Genomic DNA, 14,690 nt, shown 5'->3' on the forward strand with positions numbered 1-14,690 from the left:
TGGCCAGGACAGTCTCGATCTCTCAACCTTGTGATCTGCCCAACTCAGCCTTCCAAAGTGCTGGGATTACAGGCGTGAGCCATGTGTCCAGCTGCAACTTTCAAGACTTTATCCCACAAGTTCATTGGCAAAACAACATATACACAGGGATATTCACTGCAGGACTATTTGTAATAGCAGAAAATAACACAGGTATCTATCCAAGGGGATGAGTTAAATATTCATTCACCAATGGAGTATTATGAAACTGTAAGAAGGAATAACAATCTCTACATTTTCCTACGGAGGGGATCTAAGGGAATCACTAGGTGAAAAACATAAGATGGAAAACAGTATACATAACACCACATTTTATCTAAGAAACAAAAGCGTGTTTGTCCATGAATATTTGCTTTTAGGTACAAGTTTTTTTAAAGGAAGAACAGACCCAAAACTAGTAAAAAACAATTATCTGTAAGGAAGGAAAATAAGCAGAGTGGAAGAAACAGAGATGAAAGCTAAATTGTTTTATGGGTACTTGTTTTATGGGAATTATGCTAAGGTTTTGCATATAATAAAACAAATCAAAATGGGACAAAAACCAGTACTGAAAAATCAGAAGCAAAATAAATCAACTACCAACTAGCTATCAATCTGACAGGCTAACTATACAAGAAATTACTTCATATGCCTTCAAAATACAATAATTTTACTATACATTTCCCCAGAGACATAGAAAATAAGGGTAAAAGAGAATTGCAAAGAAATCCTAAGCACTATTCAGGAATCATATTGATAATAATAAAATGGGCTGCTAACTCAAGACTGTTATATATGACATGGGATGACAAAAAAACTATTTCTATTAATGGCACTAGGTACCAAGATTTTCAGCAGAAAAGATACAAACATAAATCAAATGTGTGGGTAAAAAACTGTAAAATTAAGTTTAAATTTTGGAAAATTAAACGTTAAATGTTGGAAACAATGCGAACTCTGCATATTTGCTTTTTAATGTATAATATTTTCTAACTCTGGCCACTATAAATCCTAGAACCAATGACTAACCTAATAGCAAGAACACCTCTTCCATCTAGACTGTGGTCTCCAAATACTATCTCAGACTCAAAAGAACCAGGACTCTCCGGAGACCAGAAATCTGTAAATGAGCCAGGAAAATTATTTACCAGAAAGCAAGAAAATTACCAAAGCTATTGGTCATATCAAATAGAATAGGAGCCAACTTTAAGGCACTCCCACTGGCCAAAGATGAAACAATTTAAGTATTAACAACACAACTGCCATATGTTGAAACAGTTAAACTATATTATAAAGTCTGTACGTTCATGATGATAGGTTTACAAAAAGGTAAAAACCCTCATGGTTACCTTTGGAGGTTGCTAGGCCACCAACTCATTACTGTAGTCTGAAAATAGAGGGAAAGAATTAAGCATTTTTCTTGCTTTTCCTGTACAAATTGTATTTCAGTGTAGTCAAACAGCTGATAAGATAAAGTTCGTCATAAAAGATTCTCAGCTGATAAATACTGAAGAAATGATAGAATTAGATAATCACTACTTTGCAACCCCTAATGCAATAACTGATACAGGCAATATAACCCCACAAAAGGATTTCACCATTAAGTGAGAGAGTTTTGGGGAATTTCACTGTGGGTGGATGGAGCTAACAACACCTAAACCCAACATAATGTTTAATGTTAACACCATAAAAGGAGAAACAACTCAGACACTGCTTCCCCGATAATTAATGAAATAGGAAGTATATTGCATTACCTGTGAAATTTTCTGCCCACTCCCCCAACTACCCCAAAACCAAAACAAAACAAGGGTGAAATTGGATCAGGCTTCTAGATCAGTGCTGTTCAACAGAACTTTCTGCAAGTATCTCCATGATTGAAGTGTTCCTAAGAAACCGTCCTCATTTCCTTCCATCCCTGATTTGTGTGCATGGAGCCGTTAGCTGAGGGTTTTCCAATTTCAGTCCACGGTTATCTGCCACATCGCGTCCTCGTGTACTAACATAATCGTTTGAACCAACTCACTATTTTAAAAGCTGCCAATCTTAACATGCCACCCTAAATGAGCGGGTCCCCTGTGAGGTGAATGAAGTAGTCCCAACAGCGCTAGCTAGACAGCAGCCCGGGCAGGGAGGCGGCGCTGGGGTCCCCGCGCTGAGAGGGATGGTGCGTCTGCCGGGGGAAGTGAGTCCTGCCCGCAGCACGCCGGCCCACCCGGCCACCCTCTGAGGTGCCCCCCGCCACCCGGCCTCCGCGGAAGGGCTGACCACCTGGCGGAGCCGAACCCGCGCGCCGGATGGCGCCATGCCTGACGCCGCCAAGCCCGACTCCGCTGGTCTGCGGGGGACAACAGGCGAGGTTGAGGGGCGGGGCTCGGAGGCGGGCCCGAGCCGGCGGGGACGCGCCTGGTGACTCGCAAGCTCTGGCGGGAGCCGGCCGCAAGCCATGAGGCCACGCAGCCAGGGTCACCACGGCAGCATGGGCCGCCTCCAGACCAGGTCACACCCGCCCCGTGCCCGTCCGACGCGCGCACAGGCGGTTACAAGGCTGCCACAGGCGCGCCCCCGAACTTTTCCCGCCGTTACCTCGGGCCGGCGCAGCGCACGCGCGCCACCGCCAAGCATACGCCAGCCTCTGCCGTCCGCGCGTTCTGCCCCGGGCGGTTCGTCCCGCCCACTGCCCCCACACTTGTAATTGAAACGCTTCTTCAGACTTCCCCTGCCCGCAGGAAAATGGACTCACCCACATCCGGGAATCCGAGGGAAGAGCGTGGGGACTAGTGACGCTGAGGGAGTGGCCGGAGGAAGCGTCAGCCGCTGTGTGCTGGATACCGGTAAGGGTCTCCAGCGACCCCGGTCTAGGTCTTGGGGGTGCAGAAGTGCGTTCGTTCCTCAGTGTCGGACTTTCCCGTATTCCCATCGGCTGGAGGTCGTCACTTTAAACTCAGAACCATTTCCCTTACTGCACGTTGCATCGGGAAGAACGGGAATTGGGTGGCGCCTCCAGACCTTCCCATTCGCGCTTCCACGTTTGGCACCTCCTGCCTTAGGCCGGAAGCCGCGGCTGACGGGCGGCCTAACGTACGGGTCTGACGGTGGTGGCCTGCGAGGCTCATTTCTAGCGAGGAACAAGGCTTTCCCGCCTTGACCTTGTAAATGCGTGTTTACAAAGCTGTATAGATAATACATAGAGATTGATAAGACATACTCCTGTCCCGGGAAACGCAGGCACCGCGTGTCTGGAAAGAAATACATCTGGGCTGTGTGACAAGCTCCCCAGTTGGTGCCCTGCTTTGTGCTCAGGGAACTGTGCGACCCTTGGAGGGGTAGGTACTGGGACCGCGCTCAACCTGGGGTTTGGAGGCGGCCTCCTGCAGGAAGCTCCCTGGGACTTAAGAGTTTTAGACTGGGTTCACTGGAATAAAAAGGAAGAGAGAAAAGAGCATTGCAGGCATTGGGACTGTAACGTAAGAAAAGTTTGTTCAGGAAACAGTGGTCGTACTGTGTGACGAGTACTTGGGACGGTGGCTGTGTCCTGGGCTTTGATTTTCTCGATGCTTCCGATCCTTCCGGTCCCTTACGAGTGAAGACACCGTTGCATTTAACCCTGGAAACGGGATGTTGACCTCCAAGAGCTGACGCCTGCGGTGATCTTGAAAGGAAGAGTGGCATTAGTGACGTGGAAAAGGGGGTTTTAATTGCCAAGGCTGGAAAATGTGACACGGTTTGGAGGTGTTTGGAGAAGGGACAGGTGAAAACGATTGAGGCCAAACTGTGGAAAGATCTAAGAAATCATGGGTAAAAAATGGTACCCGTAACAGTTGGAGACAGTAGTACCTGAACAGTTGACAACAAAGGTGACCTAGTTTGTTTAGTAGATTAAGTTAGGACAAGAAACAAGAGTTCAAGGATAAAAGGCCTATGAAGCTCAAGTGATTTGAGAAAATTTTATTAAAAGGTGGAAAATCTGTGTGGGCCTGGGAAAATCAGGTTTGGATCAGCTGAGGAAACTGAGAAGGGTATCCCAGGGGACAGAGCAGGAAGAAGGACGAAGGAGTAGCAGCGGGAAAGTGGGGAGCTTTTGTAAGACAGGGACTTAAAAAGTATAACCAACACTTCGTCTTGCTTTGAGTTATCCACTGGGTAGTACTGGGTTAATTATTGAGTACTGGATTAATTAAGACCTCACCTGGCTCACCAGTGATAGAAGTAGCAGGACACATTTTGCTTAACTTTTGCCCAGATCCTTATCATGGGGGTAAGAACCCTTTCCGACACCAATCTGTGTGTAATTTTTGCCAGGGAGTAGGAATATCTTGGAGTTATCCTATGGGGGATGTCTGTGAGCCATTTTTACAAAAGCTACCACCTGTTTTGACCCAAACCTCAGCATTCTTAAGCGCAGGAGCTCATGAACATAGTCAGATAACACTGAAGTGGAGTATACGAAGGGACCAACTACAGACCTGACACAAATCCTCAAGGCAAGACAATGTCTGAAATTGAGCTTGTAAAGGAAACGGCTCTATTCATTAAAAGAGCTTCCAGGCTGAGCTCTGAAAAAAGTACTTCCAGGTGGTGGGTTCCACCCCGCTTCCCCAAAATTGCTTCTTCTGTGAGTCTCCATAGTCTCAGAAACTGAGAATGCCTTTGGTGCCAGTGGCTTCCAGGCTTTTGGGATTGTCACTTAGTACCAGGGAGCACCCATAGGATGACGCCTATGATGAGTCAGGGCCCAACCTTGGAAACAGGAAATCCAAAAGTATCCTCCATGCTAGCCAGCTTTTTGGATTAGATTATAACCGTTTTGGAGAAAAACGGGGTATCAGCCATGGCCAAGGAGCTAAATAAGCAGCCTGACCATTTGGGCCAGAAATTGAAGGGAGTGTAGCATTAAGAATTAGAGGAAGGAGCTACCCCATAGGGAAGCAGAAACGAGAAACTTGAGCAGTGTCAGGTTCTACCACTGTTGTTCACCTAGAAGTGATTTGTTCAGATCTCAGCCAGGGTGCTGTTTTAGGGAAGGAAGCAGTTTCCTTTCCAGTGTGTTCATGTGGCTCCTGTGCCTAAGAATGCTGAAGTTTGAGCCAGGGGCTAGAAAGGAAACTTAGCAGCCCGTTATCAATCAGGGACTCATCAAAGGCATCACAAACAGGAAAAGGTGAATGAACGTTCAAGTTAGTGAAGAGCTACATTTAGATGCAACATATTCATATTTGAGGGCCTCAGTTAAGAATGTGTTGTTCTCCTGTCACACCCTATGACACTGGTCTGTCAACTGGGCCATGTATGTCCAGTATACACTATAAAGTACATATCAGCTGGGCTTGGAGAGAGGAACTGTGATCAAAGTAGTCACCCAGCCCATATGAGAAAATGAACCTCTTTCCAAAGATGGCCTCAGGCTAAGAAGCCTGGAGAATCCTAATAGTGGGTTATACCATCTCCTCAGTCTTCATCTTTAAGAAATAACCTCTTTGGCTTTCAGATTTGACAAGATCAAAGCTGCAGGAAAATGGACAGTGAGGTTCAGAGAGATGGAAGGATCTTGGATTTGATCGATGATGCTTGGCGAGAAGACAAGCTGCCTTATGAGGATGTCGCAATACCACTGGTAGGTTATAATTTGAGCTGAGGATGGGTTAAAGGTATTGATCTGGCAGTAACTGGTGGAGGAGGGATATCAATGGAAGATAAACTAGTGTGGCAAAGCTGTGGAGTTCTCTAACTCTAGAAGCCTCTGGAGAGCATCTAGTGATATGTTTTAATTCAAGAAAAATTGTGGTTCAGGGAGCTAACATGGCCAGGTCAATTAAGAGTCATGCCAGGATAGAGCCCAGATTTTCTGAGCCATGTTCTGTCCACCACTCGAAAACCAGAGAAACCAAATAATGAGAGTTTAATGCGCAAGATGGGAGGAGCAAGAAGCAGCAGCATCTGAGCTCTGTTTCTTACTTTGCTGCCTGTGGCTCATCAGTCCCTTGGCATTTTTAGAAACTCACATTCTTGGAGCATGTACCTATCTTAGGATCCCTGGAAAATATTCAGAAGATACCTGGGTACTCTTTTGCATTTAGGCCAGCAGCCTTCTGGAATACTCTTCTTTATCTTTGGAAAACCCTCTGCAAGGAGTTTGTTAAACCTCATGTAATAAGTGATTCAAAAGTTGTTTATACAAATGTTTATTAAAAATCCCATTTATGTCATAGAGACCTAAAAAAAGGAAAACAAGGGACTTCTTCTTTAAAGCATGCCAGCTGCCCTGAGAAGAATAGTTAGTATTAAATAAAATGTAATTTATAGTTAGAATATCTGCTGCTGCTGTTTCCAAAGAAATGAGAGTTCACTCATATTTTCATTTAAGAATAAGAATAGTAATGTGTTCAATGAATAATATACATAGCAAATAAGTCATAGCTTAGTTCAAGCCTAGGAAAATAGCCAAAAGAGAGAGCATAATAAGAATTATGGGTGTCATTTATTGAATACCAGTTTTATGCCATGGACTGAGGTTGAAAGTATACATTATCTCTAATTCTTAAAACAACCCTTGACGAAGATGCTATTATTCCCATTTTATAGGAAAAGAATAGGATCAGAAAGGAGAAATTGCCCAAAGTCTGATAGCAGATAAGTAGGACCTCCTATATCATATGCCTAGGTCTGGGAAGTTCCAAATCCTGTCTTGTGAACTTCTGTTCATTCATTCATTTGACAAGCATTTTTTTTTGAAGCCTACTATGTGCCATGAGACTTTATGAACATAAGGTACAGTTCCTGCTCCTGAGGAGTCTAGAAAGGCAACATTCATAGATAAGTAATTATAATAATAAATATTCTAAGTGGGCCATGAACAGCCACATCATATAGGAAGTGGCTGATTGCCTGGTGGGCATCAGAAAGGCTTCTGAGAGAATATCAAGTTTAAGCTGGGTCATAAGGAAGGACCAGAAGTTTCGTGGAGGTAGACAAGGGTACTGCAGCAGAGGGGACATGTAAGTAAAGGCCCAGATGTTTGAAAGGCTTTGAGAGATGGTGAGTCATTCAGTGTAGATGTAGAATACATTTATCAGATAAGTAGGCTGAAAAGTTTGGCTTGGATCAGATTGAGAGTGGTATTTGATACCACACTTAGACCTTATCCTCAGGATGAATGGTCTTAAAAGCAAGACTGGGCCGGGCACAGTGTCTCACACCTGTAATCCCAGTGCTTTGGGAGGCTGAGGCAGGTGGATCATGAGGCCACCCAAAGCGCTGGGTGTGAGATGAGGAAACCTTGTATACTAAAAATACAGAACTTAGACAGGCACAGTGTAATCCTCAGGAGCCTGAGGTAGGAGAATCGCTTGAACCCAGGTGGCAGAGGTTGCAGTGAGCCAAGATCATGCCGCTTCACTCCAGCCTGGGTGATAATGAGACTCCATCTCAAAAAAAAAAAAAAAAAAAAACAAGTGTTATGCTCAGATTTGGCTTTTGGAAAATCAGTTTAGTAGCATTGTTAGAGATAGTGTGACATGGAGAAGGGAGCAAGTGAGACCAACTGGCAAGCTATTATAGTGGTCTAGGCAAGGGAGAAGGGCCTGAAGAAAGTCAAGAAAATAAAGGAGACATCCAGTTCTGGAGATGTTTACCGCACAGACTGGAGAACATTTGTGTGGCAGGGGATGAAGGAGAGGGAAGTTTCCCTGATGACTTCCAGGTGAACTTGGCTTGGCCCTGATGCTAATTCATACCTTTAGCTTGTCTTGTGATTCTAAGGCAGTGCGTGTGCCAGTAAGGTTTGCTGCATAACAAATCACCCCATAACTTGTGGCTTAAAAGAATAACTGTTTATTTCATTATAGTATAGCTCAGCTGGGAGGGACCTCTAGTCTGCGCCAGCTTGGTGGATCCCTGTTGGGCCTGCTTGTGTTGTGCAGGCAGCCAGCAGACTGTCTGGAGGCTGGGTAATCTAGGCCTGTCTCACATGTCTGGCAGTTAGCAAGCTGTCCGCTGGGTGATGGGGTGACTAGGCCACGGTCTCTGATATCCAGCAGGCTGGCCCAGACTTCTCAGTCTCAGGGTTCCAAGAGCAGCCTGAGAGGAAACCACAGAGCTTCATGGAGCTTAGGCCAAGAACTGGTCCACTGGCATTACAGCTTCGTTCTTTTGGCCAAAACAACTCACAGGGCCAGTCCAAATCCAAAATTGGGGAAATAGATTTCACCTTTTGATAAGAGTAGCTGAAAGAACTAAGGGCATTTTTACAGTACACCGTAACAGATGGTTGTGTTTATGATATATTTATTTTTGTTTCCCGGTCATATATGCAATTTTATATGTTGGCATTTATTTCAGGGAACAGTAGACACCAAATGAAAGACATATTATTTTCGAAAGCATACCACAGATAGGAAGAAATTAAGCCAAGTTGCATGCTTCTGAATTAAATAATTCATTAACCAAGGACCTATTTAATTTTTGTCATCTATAAGTAATTGTTAGGACCGAACTTTCTTGTTAAGTTTAAGATAATAGATTACTGCTTTGCAATAAATGATAGCTGTTTTCAATCTGTTCAAGTATGTCTGAATCTGTCTTATAGAACAAGATGTATGTGATTCAAACATAGATAAGTAAATATTTAATATATATTGAGCATAATTTTAAAGGGGAAAACATTCACATACTGAAAATTAGAATCTAGTGGAAGATTTTAAGTCTGGATATTACATAACAGTTTGCTAACCATTAAACAAAACATAAATTAAGATAATTGAAATATATTGGTATCGGTGAACTCTTTTACAAAGTAGAGCTTCGGTAGTAATACACTTGAATTTAAAATATAAGTAATTGATCCCAGATTCTACAGTAAGTGTACCCCATGACTTAACCATTTTAAGAAAATTACTGGTACGGTGTGAATTGGTCACTTGTGTTTTTTTGTTGCCGTGCTCCACCACTAGGGGGAGGTCTCATCTATTAGTTGTATTTTCAGTATTTCCTGCGCCACCTCCATTTTAATTATAATACAGACGTGTGAGGTCCAGGGTAATTTTTTTTTTTTTATACATTTCTTGTGTCTAAGGTATATGCCAGCAAACTAGTATTCTTTTAAAGCACATTCCCCCAAAAGAAGATTAGTATTGGCTCTTCTCAGTGTTCCTAGCCACTACTAAAAATAGCAAATATTCCCTGAGCACTGGATACCCTACACAGTGCTCAGCACTCACCTAGATTACCTTGGTTAATCCTTGCAGCAGTCTTATGAAGTGATGGCTCTTTTGTTCTCCCGTTTGCCAAGGAGGAAACAAAGTCCCCAAGGGTTTGTATATCTTGCCCAAGTAACCCAGCAAATGGGAAAGTTGTGGTCTTATATACTAAGTTGGCTTCCAAAAGCCTCTGCCCTTAACCCTTCTCCCACACTGCCTCCTTCACAAACGTCAGAGTCAAAATGGCCATCATTCCCTACTGAAGAAGGCCCAGGCCATGTTTGAATTATACTTCTGATATTTTTCTCACATGTATGATTTCAGCTCTTTCTTTAGAATACACGTATCAATTATATTGCCTGTTCTAGGAACTCACAAGCTTTAATTCTAAGTGTTCTTGAGTTCCAAGAAGATGCAGAATATGTTTCTGTTCCGAATTTCCATTGTACCTTTTCAGAATGAGCTTCCTGAACCTGAACAAGACAATGGTGGCACCACAGAATCTGTCAAAGAACAAGAAATGAAGTGGACAGACTTAGCTTTACAGTACCTCCATGAGAACGTGCCCCCCATTGGAAACTGACCCTTGGCTCCTTTCTTGCTGGCGAATTTTCTAAAAGTACACAGATAAAAAATGTTTTGTTTCAGTCTCCTACTTCAAATCTCTGAGTAATAAATCAGCACTCAAAAACGTACACCCTTTTAGTTTGCGGTAGCAGAGTGCAATGTGAAAATATTCACCAGAATGAGAAATAGATTTCTCAGTAATGCTGAATATTTGGCTCTTTAAAAGCTCTTCGTTGAGTAGCTTGTATTTGAACATGATTGGTTAAACATTTGCTTTTACCTCTGATTTTGCTTTGCCGTCAAAGTTTAACACCTTCCAGCTACTTACGCGTGTCCTGTAACACAGGTGATTGGAGGTATGAGAGGGAAAGGCAAAGAAAAAGGAAGCAGACACTAGGAGAATTACTAACTTCTCATACTTCCCCCACACTGAGAAGCATTCGGAGTGGATTTAGGCTGTAGATGTTGTGATATGCAGATATTACATTCTTTGGTTACTGGCATTCCTAAGATTCTACGTGGTATTTTCAAACTTTGGATGAATTTACAGATTAGATAGATATCTGACAGTTACCTCTGTTCTCCCTACAACTTCCTTTTATGCTGCTGGAAAGGATCTTTGGCTAGGTGGACCACTAGTTTTATTCAGTAATGGCATTTCTTGTTTTCTCAAAGCCCATTCAGATATAACCACACCACTGTGGAATCAGCATTTAGTTATGCATTTGTATAAGAACCTGTATTTTGAAAAACACATTCATGTATATTTATTTCCTGGAATTATTTACCTGGTAAACAGTGTTTTTCATGTTCTCTCCCTAGATTTAAACTCTGTGAGAAGCAGCCCTGGCTGCTTGTATCTATAGCCCTTGTTGAAACGCTGAAAATACTAAATAACTAAAATCTCTTCTCATCCTTTTTATGCTGGCTCTTTTTGTTTACCTAGCCTTTAGGAGGAAGAGGTACATGAAAAACAAATGAGCTTATTTCATGTTTTCAGTCAGAAACATGATTTTCGCAGCTATCCTATAGTACAAACACATCCAGGCTGATTTCTTCTCTCTGCATCAGTAGTTCTGCCTGGAAGGCGTACATCTTCAGAATCAAGGCCCCAAGGCACCAGCCCCTTCAATAAGCAAAGAAAGACAACCTAATAGAAAAGAGAATTATGATGTTTAAAAAATAAAATTATACCCACAGGAAAAGCTTTTCAAACAATTAAAGCACCTAGAATGTTTCCATTCTTTCACATTCTTGTGAAATGGAGGTTTTATAGCTTACCTGTGATATGTAATCTCTCAGACACTAACATCTAGGAACTTGACAAATGTTCGTGTGAATCCTGCCCAGCCTTTCCCTGGAATATTAGTAGGCCAGTAAAATATGAAAGCTATTCTTGATTTCTGCTGAATCAGAATGTGATGCCTGTAAGACAGCGGCTGGTTTGTGTCTATGACACTCATCTGAGAACTGCTCCACGCCCAGGAATAGCCTCTTTGGGCAAGTTTGTAACTTGCATTATGGTAGCAGAACTGTAGCTCATTGTATCAGGAATTAGGTGACCTAATCTGGGCTAGTTAGATTTTGTCAACCAGGGCTTTGAAATCTATCTAGGACTGGCTTGAGGATGATGGGCACAAGAAATGCTAAGTTGTTGTTACAGGGTAACTTTCTTCAACCGTCTGTACCAAAATACCCAGAAAGGAAAGTCTCTGCAGAGGGAGGCCAAGAGGCTGTGTGACCCACTGGTCCTGCCAGCTTTCCAGGTCAGAGCCTGCATATCGCTTTTCTTTGTGGGAGGCACCATGCCTGGCACTGGGAATACAGCAGTGAACAAAGTAAGCATGGCCTCTGCCTCCATGGAGCCTTTAGCTGGGGAGACAGGCATTAAACCAATAGCCATACAAGCACATGATTTCAATGTGGGGCATATGCTAGGAAGGAAAAATAAAGATGTGACTTAGATTGGGTTCCCAGAAGCCAAGCCTGAGGCAGGGATTTGTGCAAGTGATTTCTTGAGGTGCTTTCACAAGAAACCTGTGAGGGAAACAGGATAGGGCAGGGAAAGAAGCCGAACCAAGATATGGTTTGAGCTGAAGTCTAGCTTCCATCTGATCCCATGCGAGCGCTGGACCATGAAGACATGAGAGTTTTCCCACCTTGAGGCAAGGGATTAGTCCTTTGTACTGAGTATGAATTGGTCAGTCATTAGCTTGGCCCCTCCCACAATTTCCCAGTGAGAGCGAAACCTCCCAGGTATTGCCAGGTGTTACGCCTCTCCAGAGGACAGTACAGCTGTGAACCTTTGGCAACCAGTACCCAGTAGCTGGGAATGGGTACCAACAGTGCTACTGCAGTATAGGAGAATGTGACTAGAGGGGACCTGATTTATGCTGAATAATCCAGGGGAGACCTTGCGATTAGCAGCTTTTTTTTTTTTTTTTTTTTTTTTTTTGAGACGGAGTTTCGCTCTTGTTACCCAGGCTGGAGTGCAATGGCGCGATCTTGGCTCACCGCAACCTCCGCCTCCTGGGCTCAGGCAATTCTCCTGCCTCAGCCTCCTAAGTAGCTGGGATTACAGGCACGCACCACCACGCCCAGCTAGTTTTTTGTATTTTTAGTAGAGACGGGGTTTCACTATGTTGACCAGGATGGTCTCGATCTCTCGACCTCATGATCCACCCGCCTCGGCCTCCCAAAGTGCTGGGATTACAGGCTTGAGCCACCGCGCCCGGCTGCGATTAGCAGCTTTTATAGCAATTTGAAATATTAATTTTGTCTCTGAATTTTTTTCACTCTCCAAGGAAGTAACCAGCTCCTGTGTGCTTCTCATGCATGGCAGGAAGCGGACATGCTTAATAATAACCCTAGTCTTTGTTCGGGAAGCAGAGGAGAGTGGGAGAGAAGAGGGTCTGCAGGCAGGAGCCTCAGGAGTAGTGGAAAGCCGTGTGCCACTTGTTGGTACCACAGTGAGATGGTGAACTTCAGTTTCATGGTTTGTTGTGTGCTGCAGAAGAAACCTGCACCTCAACACTTGGTCTTCCAGACAAGGCAAAGACCTCCAAGCTTGGAGCCACCTCTTTCAAGGGCCCCCACAGACTTGCCAGTGAAGATAATAGCAACGACCCAGATAGACTGAAGAGTGGAGGTCTTTACCCATTTTTCCAGGTCATTTATGAGTATCCTAAATACTTGCAAGACCCTAAGAAGGAGAAAGTACATCCCAGTGACCACAGAATTAATGTTTGCTTGCAGTGCAGCAGTATGAGGCCAGATGGACTTAATTTGCTTTGAAGAAAAGAAAATGTGCTATCTCTTATACCTTCCTTGAGCGTGTGAACCCACACCTGAAGGATGGGCAGTAGTAGCAAGAAAAAGAATTGGGAGATGAGGATTGCTTACAGAGAGAGCAAACTGCATAAAGCTAGGAGGTAAGACTGGCATTATAAGCAAGGTGGGTAGGCAGGTGTCTGGTAAAAAAAGTTTTTCCAAGTCATTGAAAGGTTCTAACTAGAGAGAGTGGCCTGATCAGATTGGATTTTTTTAGATATATTTATGTCACTTTGGAGGTAAGAACAGAAGTGGAAAGACAAATGAGAAGAGCTTTGCATTGGCTCAGATGAGAGATGGTGGTGACTTGGATTGGCAAGATAGAGCTAGAAGTAGAAGGACTTGGAATATCTGTTCGATATGACAACAGGTGGAATTGTCCAGACTTGTCCGGTTTGAGCACTGCCCTCATGACCCAGGGGTTAGATCTCTGAGCAAGACATAGGACTGAAGATATAGGCCCTATTCTCTAGAAACAGGGTCTGAGTGCAGGGTATGCCCATCCTTTGAAGCCCAACTCGGACTCACATTGTAATAGTATTGCAACAATGACACCATGGTTAATCAAGCACTTTTATGCACTTTACACACATGAGTTCCAGCCCTGACATTCACCTTTTAGGCCGATAGCATTGTCCTCATTGATCAGGAGATGGTGACTTAAATTACTTATTCCAAGTTAACATTAAAAGACTTATTCTAGGCCGGGTGCTGTAATCCCAGTGCTTTGGGAAGCCAAGGTGGGCAGATCACCTGAGGTCAGAAGTTCAAGACCAGCCTGGCCAACATGGCGAAACCCCCATCTCTACTAAAAATATATTAAAAACAAAATCAGCTGGGCATGGTGGTGGGTGCCTGTAATCCCAGCTACTCGGGAGGCTGATGCAGGAGAACTGCTTGAACCCAGGAGATGGAGGTTTCCGTGAGCCAACATGGTGCTACTGCACTCCATCCTGGGTGACAGAGTGAGACTCCGTCTCAAAACAAAAGACGTATTCCAAGTCATTCAAATAGTACATGAATTCCAACCTAGGTTGTCTGATCCCAAAACCCATGTCCTCTCCCTGGACCATGTTACCTTTCCTATAAAACTTTCTGTGACATGGGAAGAAAATCCTATCAGAATACTTAGAACTTTAAAATATATACCTTGTTTCTAAAATTGAGACAAAGAACTAGAAACATTTTTAATAGGAGTATGGGAGTCACGAAACAGTTAAAGATTCAGCCTTTTATCAAACTCATATATAATATTGTCACCATTAAGTCCTGTTGTCACTGGGTTTTATACCAGATTAAATCTGTAGTTCCAGATTTTTGGTGCATTGGAGAGGATAGTTTAATGTCAATGCTACAATACCCAGCAGGGGGCGCTCAATTCCTTTTAGAAAGTTTAAATCACTGACTCATTCTCTGCTCTGAACACTGAAAATTCTGAATACATGTGATCTTTTGCTTGAAAGTGATTCTGCATAGTTGGGCTGCCCAAATATGCTGGGCAGGGATTTATGTGAGGAAAGCACAGTCTCCCTGGGATTCTGGCCAGCCAGGCTTGGACTGGGCAGCTCACCTAATAGGCTTCTC

General features: G+C 43.6%; 2 protein-coding genes across 10 annotated transcripts in view; one reads left to right on the plus strand and one right to left on the minus strand.

Annotated features, from left to right (window-relative positions):
- Nucleotides 1-3,073, minus strand: part of CEP63 (centrosomal protein 63) — a 98,104-nt gene extending 95,031 nt beyond the window's left edge. For 2 of the 8 annotated variants that reach the window (XM_010341571.3, XM_074405899.1), the window contains exon 1: nt 2,602-2,681. Coding sequence is in view for 5 of the 8 variants with exons in the window: in XM_074405898.1 (XP_074261999.1) it covers nt 2,759-2,935 (177 nt within the window). In the remaining 3 variants the exon portion in view is untranslated. Of the gene's footprint in view, nt 1-1,367; nt 1,406-2,286; nt 2,392-2,601; nt 2,682-2,758 lie in introns of those variants that run through there. The other 6 variants (XM_074405897.1, XM_010341570.3, XM_074405900.1 and 3 more) reach the window with 6 other exon arrangements.
- Nucleotides 2,759-14,690, plus strand: part of ANAPC13 (anaphase promoting complex subunit 13) — a 70,007-nt gene continuing 58,075 nt past the window's right edge. The window contains exons 1-3 of one of the 2 annotated variants that reach the window (XM_003930938.4): nt 2,759-2,849; nt 5,504-5,629; nt 9,667-9,904. In XM_003930938.4, coding sequence (XP_003930987.1) covers nt 5,531-5,629; nt 9,667-9,792 — 225 coding nt within the window. In that variant the 5' untranslated portion in view covers nt 2,759-2,849; nt 5,504-5,530 and the 3' untranslated portion in view covers nt 9,793-9,904. Of the gene's footprint in view, nt 2,850-5,503; nt 5,630-9,666; nt 9,905-14,690 lie in introns of those variants that run through there. The other variant, XM_074405902.1, reaches the window with a different exon arrangement.

Source organism: Saimiri boliviensis, chromosome 9 (genome assembly GCF_048565385.1).
Source record: "Saimiri boliviensis isolate mSaiBol1 chromosome 9, mSaiBol1.pri, whole genome shotgun sequence".
Classification (NCBI taxonomy): Eukaryota; Metazoa; Chordata; class Mammalia; order Primates; family Cebidae; genus Saimiri; species Saimiri boliviensis.